General features: G+C 41.2%; 1 protein-coding gene across 13 annotated transcripts in view; it reads left to right on the plus strand.

Moving 5' to 3' along the window:
* Positions 1–17,629, plus strand: part of BLTP1 (bridge-like lipid transfer protein family member 1) — a 341,411-nt gene that overhangs the window by 191,942 nt on the left and 131,840 nt on the right. For 12 of the 13 annotated variants that reach the window (XM_088452258.1, XM_088452264.1, XM_088452266.1 and 9 more), the window contains 7 exons: positions 1,793–1,944; positions 2,856–3,006; positions 4,972–5,124; positions 5,613–5,853; positions 9,114–9,253; positions 9,366–9,585; positions 16,918–17,076. In XM_088452258.1, the coding sequence (XP_088308384.1) occupies positions 1,793–1,944; positions 2,856–3,006; positions 4,972–5,124; positions 5,613–5,853; positions 9,114–9,253; positions 9,366–9,585; positions 16,918–17,076 (1,216 nt within the window). The remainder of the gene's footprint in view (positions 1–1,792; positions 1,945–2,855; positions 3,007–4,971; positions 5,125–5,612; positions 5,854–9,113; positions 9,254–9,365; positions 9,586–16,917; positions 17,077–17,629) is intronic. The other variant, XM_088452267.1, reaches the window with a different exon arrangement.

The following is a 17,629-nucleotide window of genomic DNA, read 5'->3' on the forward strand; positions in this document are numbered from 1 at the left end:
TTGATGGCATGGCTCTTGAATCTTCCATCCTAAGAGCAAGAGGTTTTTCCAGTTCTGTAATTCAAATGATTCTTCGGGCACGAAAGCCTGCCTCTGCCCTTATCTATTACAGGATCTGGCATTCTTTTGGTCAGTGGTGTGCCCACAGAAAGTATGATCTTAAGGTGTTCAGGATTTCCAGGATACTGGCTTTTCTCCAGGTGGGTTTAGACCATGGTCTCCGCCTGGCCCTTTGAGAGTGCAGGTTTCTGCACTCTCGGTCTGGTTCCAGAAGATGCTTGCTTCAATAGCAGATGTTAGAATTTTTCCCAAGGAGTTCTGCGAGTTCAGCCTCCTTTTTGTTCCACCGGTAGCACTGTGGGATTTGTCTTTGGTTCTTAAGGGGCTGCAGGCTCCCCCATTTGAACCTTTGGACTCTGTGGATTTGAAGTGGTTATTAGCGAAGACACTTTTTCTTCTAGCTATCTCTTCTGCTGGCAGAGTCTCTGATTTGGCAGCGTTTTCTTGTCGCTCCCCAATTTTGTTTTTTCACCAGGATAAAGCTGTTCTTCCGTACAAGGGAGGGTTACCTTCCTAAGGTAGTGTCCCGTTTTTATGTGAATGAACAAATTGTTGTTCCAGCTTTTCAGCCTCTAGCTTATCAGGTTCCAGACCTTTCTGTAGGTGAAGTCTCCCTGGATGTAATTCGTGCTCTGCGGATTTATGTGGAGCGTACAAACTCTGTTAGAAAATCAGAATCTTTTTTTGTATTATACGGTTTTCACAAACGAGGATGGCCAGCTAAAAAGCAGACTCTGGCGAGATGGCTACGCATGACTATCTTTCAGGTGTACACTCAGGCTGATCTTCCTGTCCAAAGACAGTGACAGCACATTCTACTCGGTCTGTAGGGCCATCGTTGGCCTCTGCTGAGCAATTGTGCAAGGCAGCCACATCGTCTTCTGTCCACACTGTTTTCTTAGGTTTTATGCCTTTGATACTTTTGCCTCTCAGGATGCTTCCCTTGGGCGACGAATTCTCCTTTCTGCTCCGGAGCGTCCCCCATCCTAGGGGAACTGCTTTAGGACATCCCCATGGTATCCCTGTGGATCCCTATGGACCCTGAGGAAGAAAATCAGAGTTATGGTAGACTTACCTAGATAACTCCTTTTCACATGGTCCACAGGGCACCCACCCTGATGCACCTGGCTTCATTGGGTGATTTTTCTTTCGGTCACAGATTCCCTCATTTTTGTGTAAGAGAGTTTCTGGTGTACGATTGTTCTTCCTTCTCCTGCCTTGAGGCTTGTTAACTAAACTGAAGTTCTATGGCTAGGAGCGGGGTATATATGGAGCAGGACCCGGGGCATCCTGGGAGCTGAAGCTTTAACTGTTTGGTGCCTGGTCTTTCAACCATAATATCCCCATGGTATCCCTCTGGACCCTTTGGACCTCGGAAAAAAAGGAGTTATCTAGGTAAGTTTACCACACAGGTCCTCAAACTCAGTCCTCAGGACCCCAAACAGTGCATGTTTTCCAGGTCTCCTCATAGAATCACAAGTGCAATAACTAGCTCCACTTGAGGATCTTTCAAAATGTGTCAGTGAGTAATGAATACACCTGTGCACCTGCTGGGTGACCTGGAAAACTTGACCTGTGTGGGGTCCTGAGGACCGAGTTTGAGAACCACTGGTCTACCATAACTCTGATCTTTCAGTTGTGGAATTAATCAACATCTGTGCATGGTTTCTTTATACAGTAGATTGTTTCTACAGATACTGCCCATTATTTAAGTTTGTATTCTTCTTTAAAGGATGAAGGTGTTGAGTCAGATGACTTGAAAAAAGATCTTCCACTGATGCCCCCTCCTCCAGACTCAAGCAGCATGAAGCTCACTATTAAAGAGATTTGGTTTAGTTTTGCAGCCCCCACAAATGTACGCTCTCCAGCTCTTACGTTTTCCAGGTAAGTTCAGCTATTTTGAGGATATGGTTGATTTAAAAGCTTCTATGTCTTAACGGGTTCCAGATAAATGGACAGTAAAAAAGATTGACAAGCAATAGTTTGACAGCAGATAGTCGACAGTCAATAGGTTGACAGGTACAGCAGGTCGACACACAAATGGTTGACATGGGTTTAGGGCGACAGGAACAAAAGATCGACATGGGAATTGTCAACATGGTGGTGTTGTTTTTTTTATAGGGTGAGGCGCTTATTGGGGGGGCTAGGCACTTGGAGGGACTGCTAGGGTTAGGCACAAGGAGGTACGGTTAGGGTTAGGTACTTTCTCTGACGGTTAGGGTTAGACACTAAGAGGTATGGTTAGAGTTAGGTACTTGATCTGACGGAAAGGGTTAGGCATTTATTCCTACAGTTAGGGACGTTAGGGTTAGATACCAAGAAGATTAGAGTGAAGATTAGCGTGAACGTGTTGACCATTTTAGAGTGAAGATTAGCATTAGTGAAAAAATATCAAAAACGTGTTGACCATTTTGTGTTTGACCATTCCTATGTCGACCTTTTGTGTGTCAATCTTTTGTCCTTGTCGACCTATACACTGTCAAACTTTTTTATTGTCAGTTTAATGCACCACACCTGTTATTTACATGATATATTTACATTGGTGTAAAGTAGGCTTAACTCAAATAACACTATATAAACATATTAATACTGTACATTCTCATGTGCTCTTATGGACTCCACTTATTTAACAGAGTTTCTAAGAATCCTTATTTTGTGATGTGACTGCATGAAGACTATACCAGTTGTGATATTAAGGACTAGACTATTGTACTTGAGTGGCCACTTACTGGATTGTAATTTATTCAATGTCAACAAAGTGTAACTCTGAGAATTATATTGATTTTGTTGTTTAGGCAATTAAACCTCCTTAGCACTGCAACTCCAGCAGTTGGTGCATGGTTGGTCCCTATTGACCAGTTAAAATCATCTCTGAACAAGCTGGAGACGGAAGGAACACTAAGAGTCTGTGCTGTCATGGGCTGCATCATGACTGAAGCATTAGAGGTGAGTAGAATGCTGCCTATTCTACATTTGTCTGATAGTGTATGGTCTTTTGGTGGCTTTCTATGGTTGCAGTCAATTACATATATATAGGTTGAGTCTCCCATATCCAAATATTCCGAAATACAGAACTATTTCGGCATGGCTGAGATAATGAAACCTGTGATTTTGATGGTTCAATGTACACAATCATTGTCTAAGGCACAAATTATTATAAGTATTGTGTAAAATTACCTTCAGGCTGTGTGTATAAGGTGTATATGAACATAAATGAGTTTCATTTCTGTACACATACTTTGCTTGAGCCACAAAATTATTGAAAATATTGTATAAAATTACCTGTAGGCTGTGTGTATAAGGTGTATATAACACACAAATGCATTCTGTGTGTATATTTGGGACCCATTCACAAGATATTTCATTATGATATGCAAATATTCCAAAATACGGAATATTCCATTATCCACAATACCCCCTGGTCCCAAGCATTTTGGATATGGGAGACTCAACCTGTATATATTTTTTATTTATTAATAAAGTCCCCGTTTAAGGGTCTGTCTGTTCGTTCGGGCTATTGTCTTGAAACACTGTATGGGGTTTTCACTATTCTATATACAGCATTGGTCGAGGAAGGTTTAGGTGTCATATTTGAGAAAAGGGAGCCGAGCACTGATGATTATACTGAAGCAAGTCACAGGAAAAACTGTTGTACTCTGTGAGTGACTGACTGCTGCTACAGGTGCAATTGCTGGGCTCTGATTTGTTCACTGAGACAGTGAGAGCCAATCAGACTTAGCAATGTGCCCTGTTGCTTAGCAGCATTCATGAGAGGGTAAAGAGTCCGGGACTGACCAGGGTCATGTCTGAGGCAGACGGAGAGTGAGAGACTGCTCCAACGAACCCATGAAGATGCCCTGATGCAGACACAGTAGCCAGGAAGGAGCCAGGGGAGGCATAGCTATCAGGAATTAAAAAAACAAAATCAACCACAGAACACCATCAAATGATTTCCATTTGCTGGTGGAAAACATCTGACTGCCACCAACTAATGGTAAAAGCAATACCTTTGGAACAAAAACATCGACTATTAGTAGCAATCAGCTTCCGATGTCCATCCCTACGCTGAACCTGCAGATGGACTCCTCCACTGTGAAGTGCTCCCTCTCCAGCGTGATGATCCTGCTCAGCCGCACACCGCCGGTGTCAGTGCTATTCTCGGACACGGGCATAATGGCGAGGAAGCTCAAAAGGAAGCCCAGGAAATGTAGGGTACCTTGTGCAAAGAGGACATTGCTCATCACCATGTTCGGCAGTGGGGGAGAGCTGAGCATAGACGCTGCGGAAATATGCACAGGTGCCCCAGCCTTTGAGACATGCTGCTGATGATGCTTAGTGTAGCTGCAATACAAATCTCCATGATCCCCCTGCCTTTCCCAGCACATTCCAGTGGCCTGGCCCCAGTCAGCTGCAGAGCAGCAGCAGTGGGGTGTTGTGGTGACATTGGTGAGATGCAGGGGGTTGTCGTGAGATGCAGGGGGCTGTGGTAAGAACCAATTGCTGGAGTGAGAAGCAGGGGCCTGTGGTGTGATGCAGGAGGCTGTATTAAGAGGCTGTTGTAAAATATTGGATGCTGTGGTGAAATGCAGGGGGGCAAGAGTAAGAAGCAGGAGGATGTTGTGAGACGATGGGGGTTGGATGGTGCGATGCAGGGGACTGTGGTGATAAGGTGTAGGTTGTTATGAGATGCAGGGGGTCTGTGGCGAGATGAAATTGCTCCTGTGCAAAGCCGCGGTGGGTCGCTAGTATAGCTATAAAGTATATCTTATTGCACTTTTGACACACACACACACACACACACACACACACACAAAATGAAATGTGTTGTATGTCATTAAATGACCTTTATTGTTACTGTTGACTTGCACTTGCCATTTAGGTAGTAATGCTTTATATTTTGTTTTGCTACAGAACAAAAGCATTCACTTTCCTCTGCGGAGTAAGTACAATAGACTCACTAAACAAGCACGCTTCCTACAAGAAAATCCATCTTGTCTACTATGTAATTTACTACATCATTACTTGCATCAAGCCAATTATTCCACCATTGAAGACGCCACATTAGTGAGTTTTGAGTCACCCTTTCTTTTCTAACTGATATTGTACATGAAGGTGATACTTCTGCAGAATTGTGTCCGTGTTGCAAATAAATATAATGGTAGTGCTGAGTTTATGAAAATTGTGTAATGCAGTTATAAGCTGTATGGAATTCCTATACGGTATGTTGTTTCTAAGAATTGCATAGTAATTACATAGTAAATATAAAGTACACTTGTATGCAGTTCACTGTAAATCAATTGTCCCAGGTTATATTTGCAATCTCTAAAGAATTTCAGGCTAAAGCATGATGATGTCAAATATCCATAAGTCATTACAGTTACTGATTTTCTAGATATCCCAGGAGTATAACATAATAAATAGCGCAAAGTCTATGACCTAACTATTTACATAGCACCAAGCTGGTATTTATTGTCACAGCAGATTTGATTCAGAAAAATTGGATAATACCTAGAGTATTCAGAACTGAATTTTGTTATATTTATTTCTTACAGAGTGATGGTCTCCCTGCTCTAGTCACGTTAAAAAAGGGTCTTGTTGCTCTTGCCAGGCAATGGATGAATTTTATTGTTGTTACACCTGCATTTAAAGGGGTTCGCTTGCTCAGACCTGCCCAGACACTGAAGCCACAGAACTCAGTGATGAGAGACGAAGACGATTTGAATGGATTGGAGAATGGAGGAGCTTTGCAAAGTGACACCAGTGCCGATGGTGCAGAGTTTGAGTTTGATGCAGGTATATAAACAGAGCATATATGGACAGAGCAGGATGTAAAAACACGTGAATAGAACAGGATGAGTTCAGAAAAATGTAATACACCTATTTACATGCATTATGTTAACTTTAAAAACACTAGTGTAATGTATGTCATTAACACCAGAGGGAATGAGGCCTTGTAAAGGCTCTAAATTTACTAGCCATGGCATGTGTTGATTTTTTAACTTGAGATCTTTTTCCATTCACAGAATTCACTGCAAGTAAAACCACTGAGGTGGCCTTTTACATTTTGCTGCTATGTAACATATCTGAAACAAATAGCTAAACAAAATGTTGGCTAGGGGTGCCGTGAAAACAATGCGGATACTCTAGGGCGCCATGATTCAAAAAAGTTTGGGAACCACTGAGCTAAAGTATTTTGTTTGAAAGTATTTTGTAAAGTATTTTGTTTGATCTATTAATTTGTAATCTTATTTCTCCCTATTTACTAGATTTGCAATTCTTCTTTTTCATTTTTAGCCTTATCAAACAATTAGCAAACTTTTTAATTTTTAATGTCTACTGGATCTTTTAGCCAATTAATACAAAGTGTGTTAGAAAACCTAACTTTCTCCAGTGCCCGTCCCTTCTTTATTGGTACAAAGGAATATGGACAAAAATGTCAACAATATAAAGATGTCATGATGTCATTGTGTTCACATACTTTTGCCACTCTCAGATATGTGATATTGGATCATTTTCCTCAAAAACAAAATAAGCATATCTATTTTTTTTTTGTCTAATTTGTTTCATTTGGTTCTCTTTATCTACATTTAGGACTTGTGTGAAATCTGAGTTTTTGGCCAACTTTCAGCAGAAATATAGAACATTTTGAAGGGTTCACAAACTTTCAAGCACCACTGTGTGTGTGTGTATATGTATATGTATGTGTATATATATATATATATATATATATATATATATAAACAGGGTCAGGGAATTTTGTACCATCTCCCGGGGTATATGGCACTGTGCAGCAGCGGAGAAATCACACAAAGTCCATTGGACTGGTGCAATTGGCCTCAGCCAGTTTTATTATACAGAAAAAACAAAATAATAGAAATGAACACCTTGCCGTCTGGCACGAATTAAACACAAATAATGATCCTAACTCATTAAATAAAAATACAAGAAATTTTACCAGCATAATTCGCTTGGTCTCAGCAGTTTGTTTCTCTCACAGAGACACTATAAACATTTCTTTTTCCCCACGCAGAGTGTCTCCCACTGATCAGTCTGACAGCCGTTAAACACAGCCACCAAGCTGAAAGCCCTAATTAGCCTCCTGTGAGGCCAAAAAACTCGTACTGGGCCTAATGGATGGAGAACCCACCCTCTCTTCTCGCATCCAACCCCACGACCCTAATCCGGTTCTAACCCAAAGCTCAACAGCTCTCAGCAAAGCCAACTACACCCCTGGGGTTTTAAAACACATATGTGAGAAATTTGGGGCAAATATACCTACCTTCCATCACTATACCAGTGATCTTGTCACAATATATATGTATATATATATTCATATTCATACAAACACCTGCCCCTCGCTGCAGCTATACCAAGCTTTTTTTTTTAAACTAGAAAGTAATTTTTTTCAAAAGAGTCTTCAAAATGATCTTTTTTTTTATTATCACATTATGTAATTAATAGTTAAAAATTTATATCGAATCAGGTTTAAATATCTCTTATTTACATAATTTGCTAATAAAAATATCTACAATTTTGGGAACGTGTTTTGAAAAATATTAGCCAGTAAATGGTTAACTTGATGTCACATGCTTATTTTATGGTAGTTACCATGTTATAAGTTTATTAACAACATATTGCAGGTAGTGTAATATTTGTAAGCTATTACAGTCAATTAGAAATACGTTTTGATAAATATATTCCTTATGCTGGGCATACACTCTACAATTATCTGTCAGATATCTGTCCAATCTGGATGGTTGCAATGAAAATCTGGTAATGTATGGGAGCAAATGACAATCGTCCATTTGCTCCCAAACACTGAAAAACAGACAAAAATTGTCATTCAGACAAATTGGTTAAATCAAATTAATTTAACCAATTTAAACAATCATTTTTGTAAAATTTCCCTCGTTTAAGATCCTATGGTCGATTGTCATTGGCTCCCATACATTACCAGATTTTCATTCCAACCAGACAGATTGGACAGTTATCTGACAGATAATTGTAGAGTGTATGCCCAGCATTAGACTACTGAAAGCAGATGTTTAATTGGCTGATATATCTTTTATAATACATTGTGACCATGTTATCAAATGTTCCTACATGCTTTTTCAGTTGATCAAACAGTATAGTCCTGGACCATGTGTGGAATCTCTTTCAGAGCATTGCAACTCCAAGGGGTTTAATCTCTAAGCCTTGGAGAGCGATAAAGTCCTAACCAAACAGCTCCTAACTGTCATATTTCTAACACAGCCTGTAATGTTGTTTGGTACTTTATATCTCTCTCCAAGGCTTAGCGAATAGACCCCTAAATACACTAAAGTGTTAAATCCTCCTCCTTCCATATCCTGGTCCTGCGGGATACTTAGGGGGGAATTCAATTAGCTGCGGTAACCGCCTTCTAATCGATTCCCTGGGCTAATTCAATTAGCCCCAAAGACTCTGAATTTATTGGGGGGCATGGCTTAATCGGTGCAGGTCATGCCTGAACGCATACCCTTGAAATTTCTTTAGGCAGCAACATTAGGGGCCAAATGTAATAGGGTGAGAGTTTAGAAAATATGAGTGTAAACTCTCTCACTTTTTAAACTCTGCCAATGTAATAGAGCCCGAGAACATGCAAACTCACATGTTTTTCAGACTCAAAAAACTCTCAAGATTTAAGCTCTAATCTAGATGTTTTCCCATTTTGATGATACAACTCGACCAATGTAACAGTGTGAGAGTTTACTGCTAAACTCTCATCTTATTACATTTGGCTCTAGGTATTCATTCACCCAGCCCCCCTGCTTCCTTAACCAATCTAGATTATTTCACAAATATCTTTCTCTACAGGTGCCAGTAACATTTAATATTTAACTTTAACCAATCTTTTTTTTTTTTTTTTTTTTTTAAGCTGTTTTTGGAAATGGAAAGGATGTTGTGTCTGCAATATATTATTCAGTATTTCTAATCCTAAACTCTGTTGTAAGCTTAATTTGAGAATATATAATTGTTTTTATTTACATTTTTTTATTTGTGTATTAACTTGTTATATATATGCTATATTGTAGCTACTATCAGTGAACATACCATGCTGCTTGAAGGGACCAATACCCGGCCTCCCCCTACAGGTGGGCCTGTTAGTGGGGCTGAAATTATGAGGAAGTTATCCAAATCTCATGCCCACTGTGACTCTGCTTTGAAGATTAAAGTAAGATTCTCTGCTTGGCACTAATCCTTGCTCCATGAAAATGATGGAGGCTTTCTATGTTTTGTTGACTTTCTCTTTTCTGCAATGAGGTTATGGTCCTTTTGTTTTACAGGGGATCCACCCATACCAATCTTTGAGTTATACCAGTGGAGACACAGCAAATGACTCTCCTGCACACATCAGCAGGTCTGGAATGCCTGTTAAAGAAAGTCCAAGGAAAGAGAGTCTTCTAAGCTACCTGACTGGGAGTTTCCCTAGCCTACATAATCTCCTGGAGGGGACTCCACAAAGAAATGCTACAGCTGTTAAAAGCAGTTCTCTTACAAGGACAGGTATTCTTTGTTTTTCTTAGATTCTCAGTTCAATGATATTCCACAGTAAATCGTATATCCTAATATATATTTTATTTGTTGACTGTTAATCTAACTGTTCCAGATAGGGATGTTCATTTTTCTCCTTCATCCACTAGGGGACACTGGAGCTTAAGACAGTGGGGTATAGAGGGTGGTAGAAAAGAGCCTGGCATTTTAAATAATTTAGAAGTGTGACTGGCTCCTACCCCTCTATGCCCCATCAGCCCCAGTTTAGAAAATGTGCCGGAGAGAGCCAGTTGCTCATTAGGCTGTCTCCAGCCTTTTCATATATTTTTTATTAAACAAGCATTGAGGACAGGCAGACTGCTTGCTGTGGCAGTCTGCCTGCTACCAGGGAGCCGCCGGGAAGGGTTTCGCCACGGCTACTGCAGCCTGTGCCCGGTGACAATGAGGAGGGGCTCACAAATGGAGTCATTGGACCCTGCAAGAACCCACCACAGCTGACACCGGTTCATGTCCGGGTTCCTTGCCGCCCCCCTCAGCCCAGCATCCTGGCCGCAGCAGCCTGTAAGTATAACCACTGCTCCAGCTTAGCAGGAGCAGTGGATGTTATAGCTGGGCTCAGTGACAGCCGCGGCTATCACTGTTAGGGGAGACCCGACTTCCTCCCTCCACATCCCCTGCACCAGCTAGCGGAGGCGGAGCAAATTGCCTGCGGCCATAGCAGCCGGTGTTTGGCGCGTCCTGCACACCAACGGCACAATTTTTATTCGGGCTCTCCCTCTCAGAACTTGCTCTGCAGCTAGAAGAGGAGCTCTCAGTACACTGTGCGCCGAGTGCATACAGTGAGAGAGGCAGCCTCTAGCAAGAGCAGCTGTCAGTACTTCACTGCCGCGCCGGTGTCCTGAGTGAGAGAGGAACTGGCGCCAGCTTCAAGAAGATAATAGCAGGCATTCCCCTCATCTCCTTGCAGCTCTCATAACTTTGAATGTATCCTCAAGTGCAGTTGCAAAAACCATCAAACGCTATGGTGAAACTGGTTCTCATGAGGACTGCCCCAGAAAAGGAAGACCAGGAGTTACCTCTGCTGTAGAGGATAAGTTCATTAGAGTTACCAGTCTCAGAAACCGCTACTTAACAGCACCTTAGATTAGAAACCACATAAAGTCTTCACAGAGTTCAAGTAGCAAACAAATATCAACATCAACTGTTCAGAGGAGACTGCGTGAATCGGGCCTTCATGGTCGTATTGCTGCAAAGAAGCTACTACTGAGGATGAAGAACATGAAGAGAATTGTTTGGGCCAAGAAACACAAGGAATGGATATTAAACCAGTGGAAATCTGTACTTTGGTCTGATGAGTCCAGTTTTGAGATTTTTGGTTCCAACCACCATGTCTTTGTGAGACGCAGAGATTAGGTGAGCGGATGGTTTCTGCATGTGTGGTTCCCACTGTGAAGTATGGAGGAGGAGGTGTGATGGTGCTTTGCTGGTGACACTGTTGGTGATTTATTCAAAATTCAAGGCACAGTTAACCAGCAAGGTTTACCACAGCATTCTGCAGCGCCATGCCATCCCATCTGGTTTGCGTTTACTGGGACCATCATTTGTTTTTCAACAAGACAATGACCCCAAACACACCTCCAGGCTATGTAAGGGCTACTTGACCAAGAAGGAAAGTGATGGAGTGCTGCGTCAGATGACCTGGCCTCCACAATCACCCGGCCTAAACCCACTTGAGGTGGTTTGGGATGAGTTGGACCGCAGAGTGAAGGAAAAGCAGCCAACAAGTGCTCAGCACCTCTGGGAGTTCTTTCAAGACTGTTGGAAAACCAATCCAGGAGACTACCTCATGAAGCTGATTAAGAGAATTCCAAGAGTGTGCAAAGCTGTCATCCAAGCAAAAGGGGGATACTTTGAGGAATCTAAAATATAAAACATTTTTTGATTTGTTTAATACTTTTTTTGTTTACAACATAATTCCATATGTGTTCTTTCATAGTAGTTTGGTCTTCAGTATTAATCCACTATGTTGAAAATAATTTCAATAAACAAAAACCATTGAATGTTAAGGTCCAAACTTTTGACTGGTACTGTGTGTGTGTATATATGTATGTATGTAATATAATTTTCTCTGCCACCAGGGCTTAGACCCCTAGGGCAACTGGTGTGTATAGGTGTATTTTATAAAATATCTAATGTGCTCGCTTCGGCAGCACATTTACTAAAATGGAATTTTCTCCTATATTTCCACAGTCATCTGTGCTTACCTTGGGAGGTATGCACTATGTATAGATAATTATTTCTTATGTGCTCAGTTCGGCAGCACATACAATAATTGTGATGTGATGTGCGGGGAGAGGGCTAGGGTTAGGCACCACGGGGAGGACTTAGGGTTTAGGGACCATCCCCTGAGTCTTAGGGTTAGGAACCTACAAGGGAATGTTAGGGTTGGGGAGGGAAAGGTTAAATTTACTTACCAGCCGGCGTCGGGATTGTTATGTGTCGGCATTTGAACCGACGGCTTTTAAGCCATCGGTATTTCATACCCCACCCCTATAGACAAGGAATCATATTCTGCAGCTTACATTGTGATGATCACAATTCCCTAAGACATTGCTACAACTCTGCTTCAAGTGCGTGACCTAGTACATTCCTCTGTGGCCTTCTTGTATGTCCACACATGTATATAAAGATATGTAATTACATTGGTGCTCTTGGGGCACTAGGTGTCTAGGTTCAGCTCAGGCTGTTCTAAGAGGGGCAACCTGACATTACACAACCATTCTCCTTCCGCACCTAGCTGCTGTCCTAGCAGTTATTCGCCCTTTTATGGTACCTGTTTACGTTAGTTGGCTCTACACCTTAGAGCTTTCCGATCATGTGGGTTCATAGTTCCAGCATAGAGATTAGTGATACTATTATACTAGATTCTGTTGGTAAGCTACTGTATCTTCTGGACTGGGGTGCATCTATGGCTAGCGCACAGGTTTACATAAAAGTGTGACAGTCACAGGTTTGGTTCCTATGATAGCAATGTTCCACGCAGGAGGCCTTGTTTGGTTTTACTGTTCAGTATCTGTTGATACTTTCATTACACTGACAGGTACCTTCATAGTTGGCCTAGTGCTCTAGCTTCGCGGTATAGAATGCTTCCCTGTTGGGTGGCCTGCTTTCCCGGGATGGCTGTTGCGTCCGTAATTCTTAACAGCTAGGGTATCCTGTTGTTTTCATACTATGTTCAGGCCAGAACCTGGTACTGTCTACACGCTTGGAAGTCATCTATTTGCTGTTTCCTGCTGTGGTTTTCTTTTCCGCTGTTGCCGATTTGTGTTTATTTTTCAAGGTGAAGTGAATGATGGTCTTCGACTGGACTTGCTGAAGGGTTCCAGATGCGGTTTTATCCCTCTGTTCCAGAATAGGTTGTCCTGCTGTCTGACCCTCTGCAAGGAGTTGTAGTCTTAATCCTCTCGAGGCCGTCACTACCTTTAAGCCCAGTGGGATCTCCACTCATTGGAGACTTCTACGACCTAACCCTTCCTCTGGTTGAAAACCCCCTGATTAGTTGGACCTCAACAATGGTCCTGTTCGATGGTTCTGTGTTTGGCTTTGGCCTTCATGTCTAGTCTTTGTTAGAAAAGTCTGTGGACAGGTTCAGCTCTTGTTCTGTATATCTGTATAATTATACATATATCTATGTTATTTGTTTATGCCAGGCTGTGCTGGGATTCTGTTTCTGTTGCATCTTCCTGTTTTAAACTCTGGTACGGTTTTCTCGAGTTTTGTTCTCGTGTCACTACCCTTCTCCTATGGGTTCTTGTTGGGTCTCTGTGCTACCAATGGTCCGGCTTGGTCTGTTTTTAGCTGAGATTACAGTGTTCTGACCATTCACATCTGTTGTTGTCCACTAGATAGCCATTTTCCTGTTCCATTCATGTTACACTATATGGTGTGGAATTTCTGTGGCTGTTCAGCAAGGAGTTCTGATTGTCTCCTGAGCTTTATGACGCTTGATCCTCAGCTCTTGCTTTTCTGTTGGCCTACGGTTCTTAGCAGTCCCTGTTTCGGTTTTACCGTGGGATCGGCAAGTTCTCCCTGCTTCCCAACCAAGAGGTTAGCTTTGGGACGTCCCCACTGTCTTGAGCTCCAGTGTCCCCTAGTGGATAAAGGAGAAAACAGGATTTTACTACTTACTGATAAATCCCTTTCTCCGATTCCACAGGGGACACTGGAGCCCGCCCAGCGCTGCGTAACTGTAGTTTTGTTTGGTTTATTTATATATGGTTGTGTGATTACCTGGGTTCCCTGCAGTGGGTTCCCCTGTTCTCCTTCAGTCGGTTTTGGTCCGTTATGTGGACTTCTCCTTGTTTTCCTGTTGTCCTTAGACTCCTCTCGGACTCAGTTTCTTAAACTGGGGCTGATGGGGCATAGAGGGGGAGGAGCCAGTCACACTTCTAAATTATTTAAAGTGCCAGGCTCTACTCTACCACTGTCTATAGCCCACTGTCTTGAGCTCCAGTGTCCCCTGTGGAATCGGAGAAAGGGATTTATCGGTAAGTACCAAAATCCTGTTTTTATTTACTATTTTTTTCATTTTAAAAATTTTGAAACAAATACTCCTGTATAGGACACAGCTGCCATAATGTTCAGCTCAAGCAAAGTTTAGTTAAACCTACGGCTATACCTCTCAAACCAAAGGCGATTTACTATGCCCACTTTGTTACTGCGAGAGTGAAGCTAGGTTAGAGGTTGTGGCACATTCAGCAACTGTGGCAGGCATTTAATGTGGTTTGAATCTAGCCTAACTGGTTCATGTTTAAATTACAGATGGTAAGTTGAGATATTGCATTAATTTTTCACATGATTCGGAGAGTGTTCCATGATAGGATATATCACATCTCTATATAGATCACCTTCAGCAAGACATGTTTAATTGTCCACAATAAAAGCCTTTGAAAGTCATTGTTCATCTGGTAAATGTTAATCCTTCTCTACCAAGGGCTGAACCCATTTAGATGGGAATTACTAATATATCCATTTCCAGAAGAGGGCATTTCTTCTAACAGCTGCAGAAAATGGCTGATGTGCACCTGGTGTCTTCCTGCATTACTGGAGTAGTTACTTTCTCTAGCATGTTATCTCCAACCTTCTCCTCTTTATGATGTATATGTATCAAGCCTTCTAAATAGTATACGTGGAGAAGTTACCCATAGCAACCAACCAGCTTCTAGCTATCATTTATTTAGTACATTTTCTAAAACTAACTATTAGCTGATTGGTTGCTATGGGAAACACCTACACCTGTCTTCCTTAGAAGGTTTTATTCATCTCCTCCTATAGCCTTTTATGTTGAGAATTGAAAGTTCTCCACAAAGAAGATAAATATAAGAAGCTGGTACATTTATTTTTTGAAGCAGTGCTGCATTCCTGTCACTGTACTTAGATTTTTCTACCTTCCACATATGTATTACAAGATGTTTCGAAGAGATCTTTTCAGTTTTGAGTAAATTATCTAAAGTTAAACTTGGTTTTTAAATATTGCTTACTTGGAATCCATTGGTCACACAGTCGGCTGGCGGGATGCTTTCTGGGCCACTGTTCTCGCTCTGGTCGGACAGGTATGATTGTATGTTGATCACTGATAACACCCTACTGGAGGGGCGAGCACTCGCTGCCCGTTTATGAAATGTCAAGCGGATTGGCAGCTGACAGGTCTGCCGGACCCCAGGTGAGTAATGTGATACCTGGTTTAAGACAGGATATTCCAACGAAAAGTAGATTTTTGTAGAATTATCCTTTGGATTCATCATGAAAAGGGGATTTTGTACTTTGGGATAAGTCTTTTTTTCTGAGGATTTTTGAGTGACACAGACTTTGGGGTATAAATTACCTCAAGGTGGCAAGGTAGTAGGAAAAGGACTGTCTGCTTATCTGCCTACTTTCCGCCATAAGCTCTGTTTTCTTGCAGTTCACAGCTAGCCACTTTCTTCTTCAGCAGTACATACAAAGTGTACAGTTTTCTTCAATGGATTGCCTATCAATGAATTGTGAATGAGAATAACTGTAGAGATTGCAATGTACACTTTTTGGAAAAGTTTTGGAAAAGTGTGGCCACTTTATAAACCTGGTCCACCTATGCCCCTTGATTACCCAATTACCCCAAAGTTCTATTATTTTTTCACTCCAAGTTCAGTTGTGCTTCATTTGCAGTCTCAGACGCACACAGATATACAAGTGTCATGTTAAATTAATCAGCACAGTCTTTTGAAGCAGTTCCTCGCACACAATTGCGACTTAGACATGTTTTCGGGTGAAAAAGATGCTTAGCTCAAGCCAAGTTCATGGAACGTGGCGGTTCACTTGCTCCAGACGTCTCGCACCTCATTGTGTATTGTGGCTAGATGGGTATAGGAAAGAGGAGGAGTGGTTTATATTTCCCAGTACACTGACCCATAGGGTTTAAAGAATACAATATATATCCTTTCAATTTACTGCCACATCAGAAAGCCAAATACTGTTAAGGTGTTTTACATTCTTGTGTGGTTTCAGATGAGTTATGCTGTTGTTTAAACATTACTATGGTTTCAAAGAAAACAAATTTACATTGTGGAACATTTTTTTTTCAGTTATAGTGTGTAAATATTTGTTTGGACATTTGCACATTACATCTGTCTTTCCTAAATCACCAACACGTTTTTTTAACATTACATTTTGTGTACCTTGTGTCCGTCCACATGATCACCTTATGCGTGCCAGTAGACAGCAGCTCTTTTATCAGTCACATTCATTTTGTGCTACTTGTTACATATCATAAGGAGAAATTTCAAATAAATCTGGAAATTGAAATGATAGGGAAGTGTGCAATAATTTCAATCCCCTTACAGTTTCTGTGATCTGTGGCCACTTTATTTGTTTAAATATAATTATATATTGCTTTCTATTACCAATCATCAAATCATAAAGGTATACAACATATAAGAGGGTGTCAGGAATTATTAGTAACTTTGTTTTATGTTATTCATTACGGTCTGCAGTACTATACCCCCATAGAAATAATTTTAAAGCTATGCAAATAGATTTTATTTTGTATCCTCTGAGATCTTAAGTCTATTTGCTTTTTTAATTATACGGTCATTTCTAAAAAAAACCACACATTATTCTGAATAACAGATCAGAGAAGATCTCCAAAGTTGGCATTTTGTTTGGCATGCATATTGCTAACCACAATTGAAATTTTAGCGTATAATTTTAATTTTGGACCACGTATTATACAGCGGGTAATTATGTATTATATATTTTTTTTCTTGGACATAAGAATTGCCTGAAACCTCTCCTGATTTATTAATACAGGGAATCCTGTGGCCACAGAAATGTTGTCAGAACATCCTTTATTGTCTGAACCATCCTCTGTGAGCTTCTATAACTGGATGTCAAATGCAGTGAGTAATAGAGGCAGTGTGGTACACGAGTCACCCCTGATCAAGTCTGGAAACAACAGCCTTCCAACAGGTATTGGCGCTGAGGTTCTTTTGGAATGTTGTGTAGGAAAATTCTGTCCTGAAGGCTGCGAATATAGAAAACTGATACAGATGTATCCTTGTACATCTATTCTCCGTGCGCTACTAGTCGCATTACACATATGCGTGAGTCCATGTGACTTGGTAGCGCTGAGTATCTTTTGATGTGACTTTTTCTTTTTAAATGCGTCTTATTTGAAGGGAAAAAGCTGCACAAAAAGACTCTCAGCATACCAAGTCACTCCATGGCATGGCACCACTAGAAGGGCTATTTAACACGCAAGGAGGCTAGATGTATGTGGACACATTTGCCCATACTCAAATTCATTTAGTCAACTGAAGCAAGTCGGATTTTGAATCCTCTGGTTTTCACTGCCATAGTAATTAGTCCATGCCATTAACGGTCTCTGTGACTGGGTGGCACATTTTAAACCACTTCTATAAAGTAGCACACAGCTAGGAGGTATTTAATTAGTCTACAGTGTCCACACTGATTTGTTTCATTATCGTATTGGTGGTTCCACTGTTTCACATAATTCCTGATT

Source organism: Taudactylus pleione, unplaced genomic scaffold (genome assembly GCF_031769625.1).
Source record: "Taudactylus pleione unplaced genomic scaffold, aTauple2 ptg000036l, whole genome shotgun sequence".
In the NCBI taxonomy this organism is placed as follows: domain Eukaryota; kingdom Metazoa; phylum Chordata; class Amphibia; order Anura; family Myobatrachidae; genus Taudactylus; species Taudactylus pleione.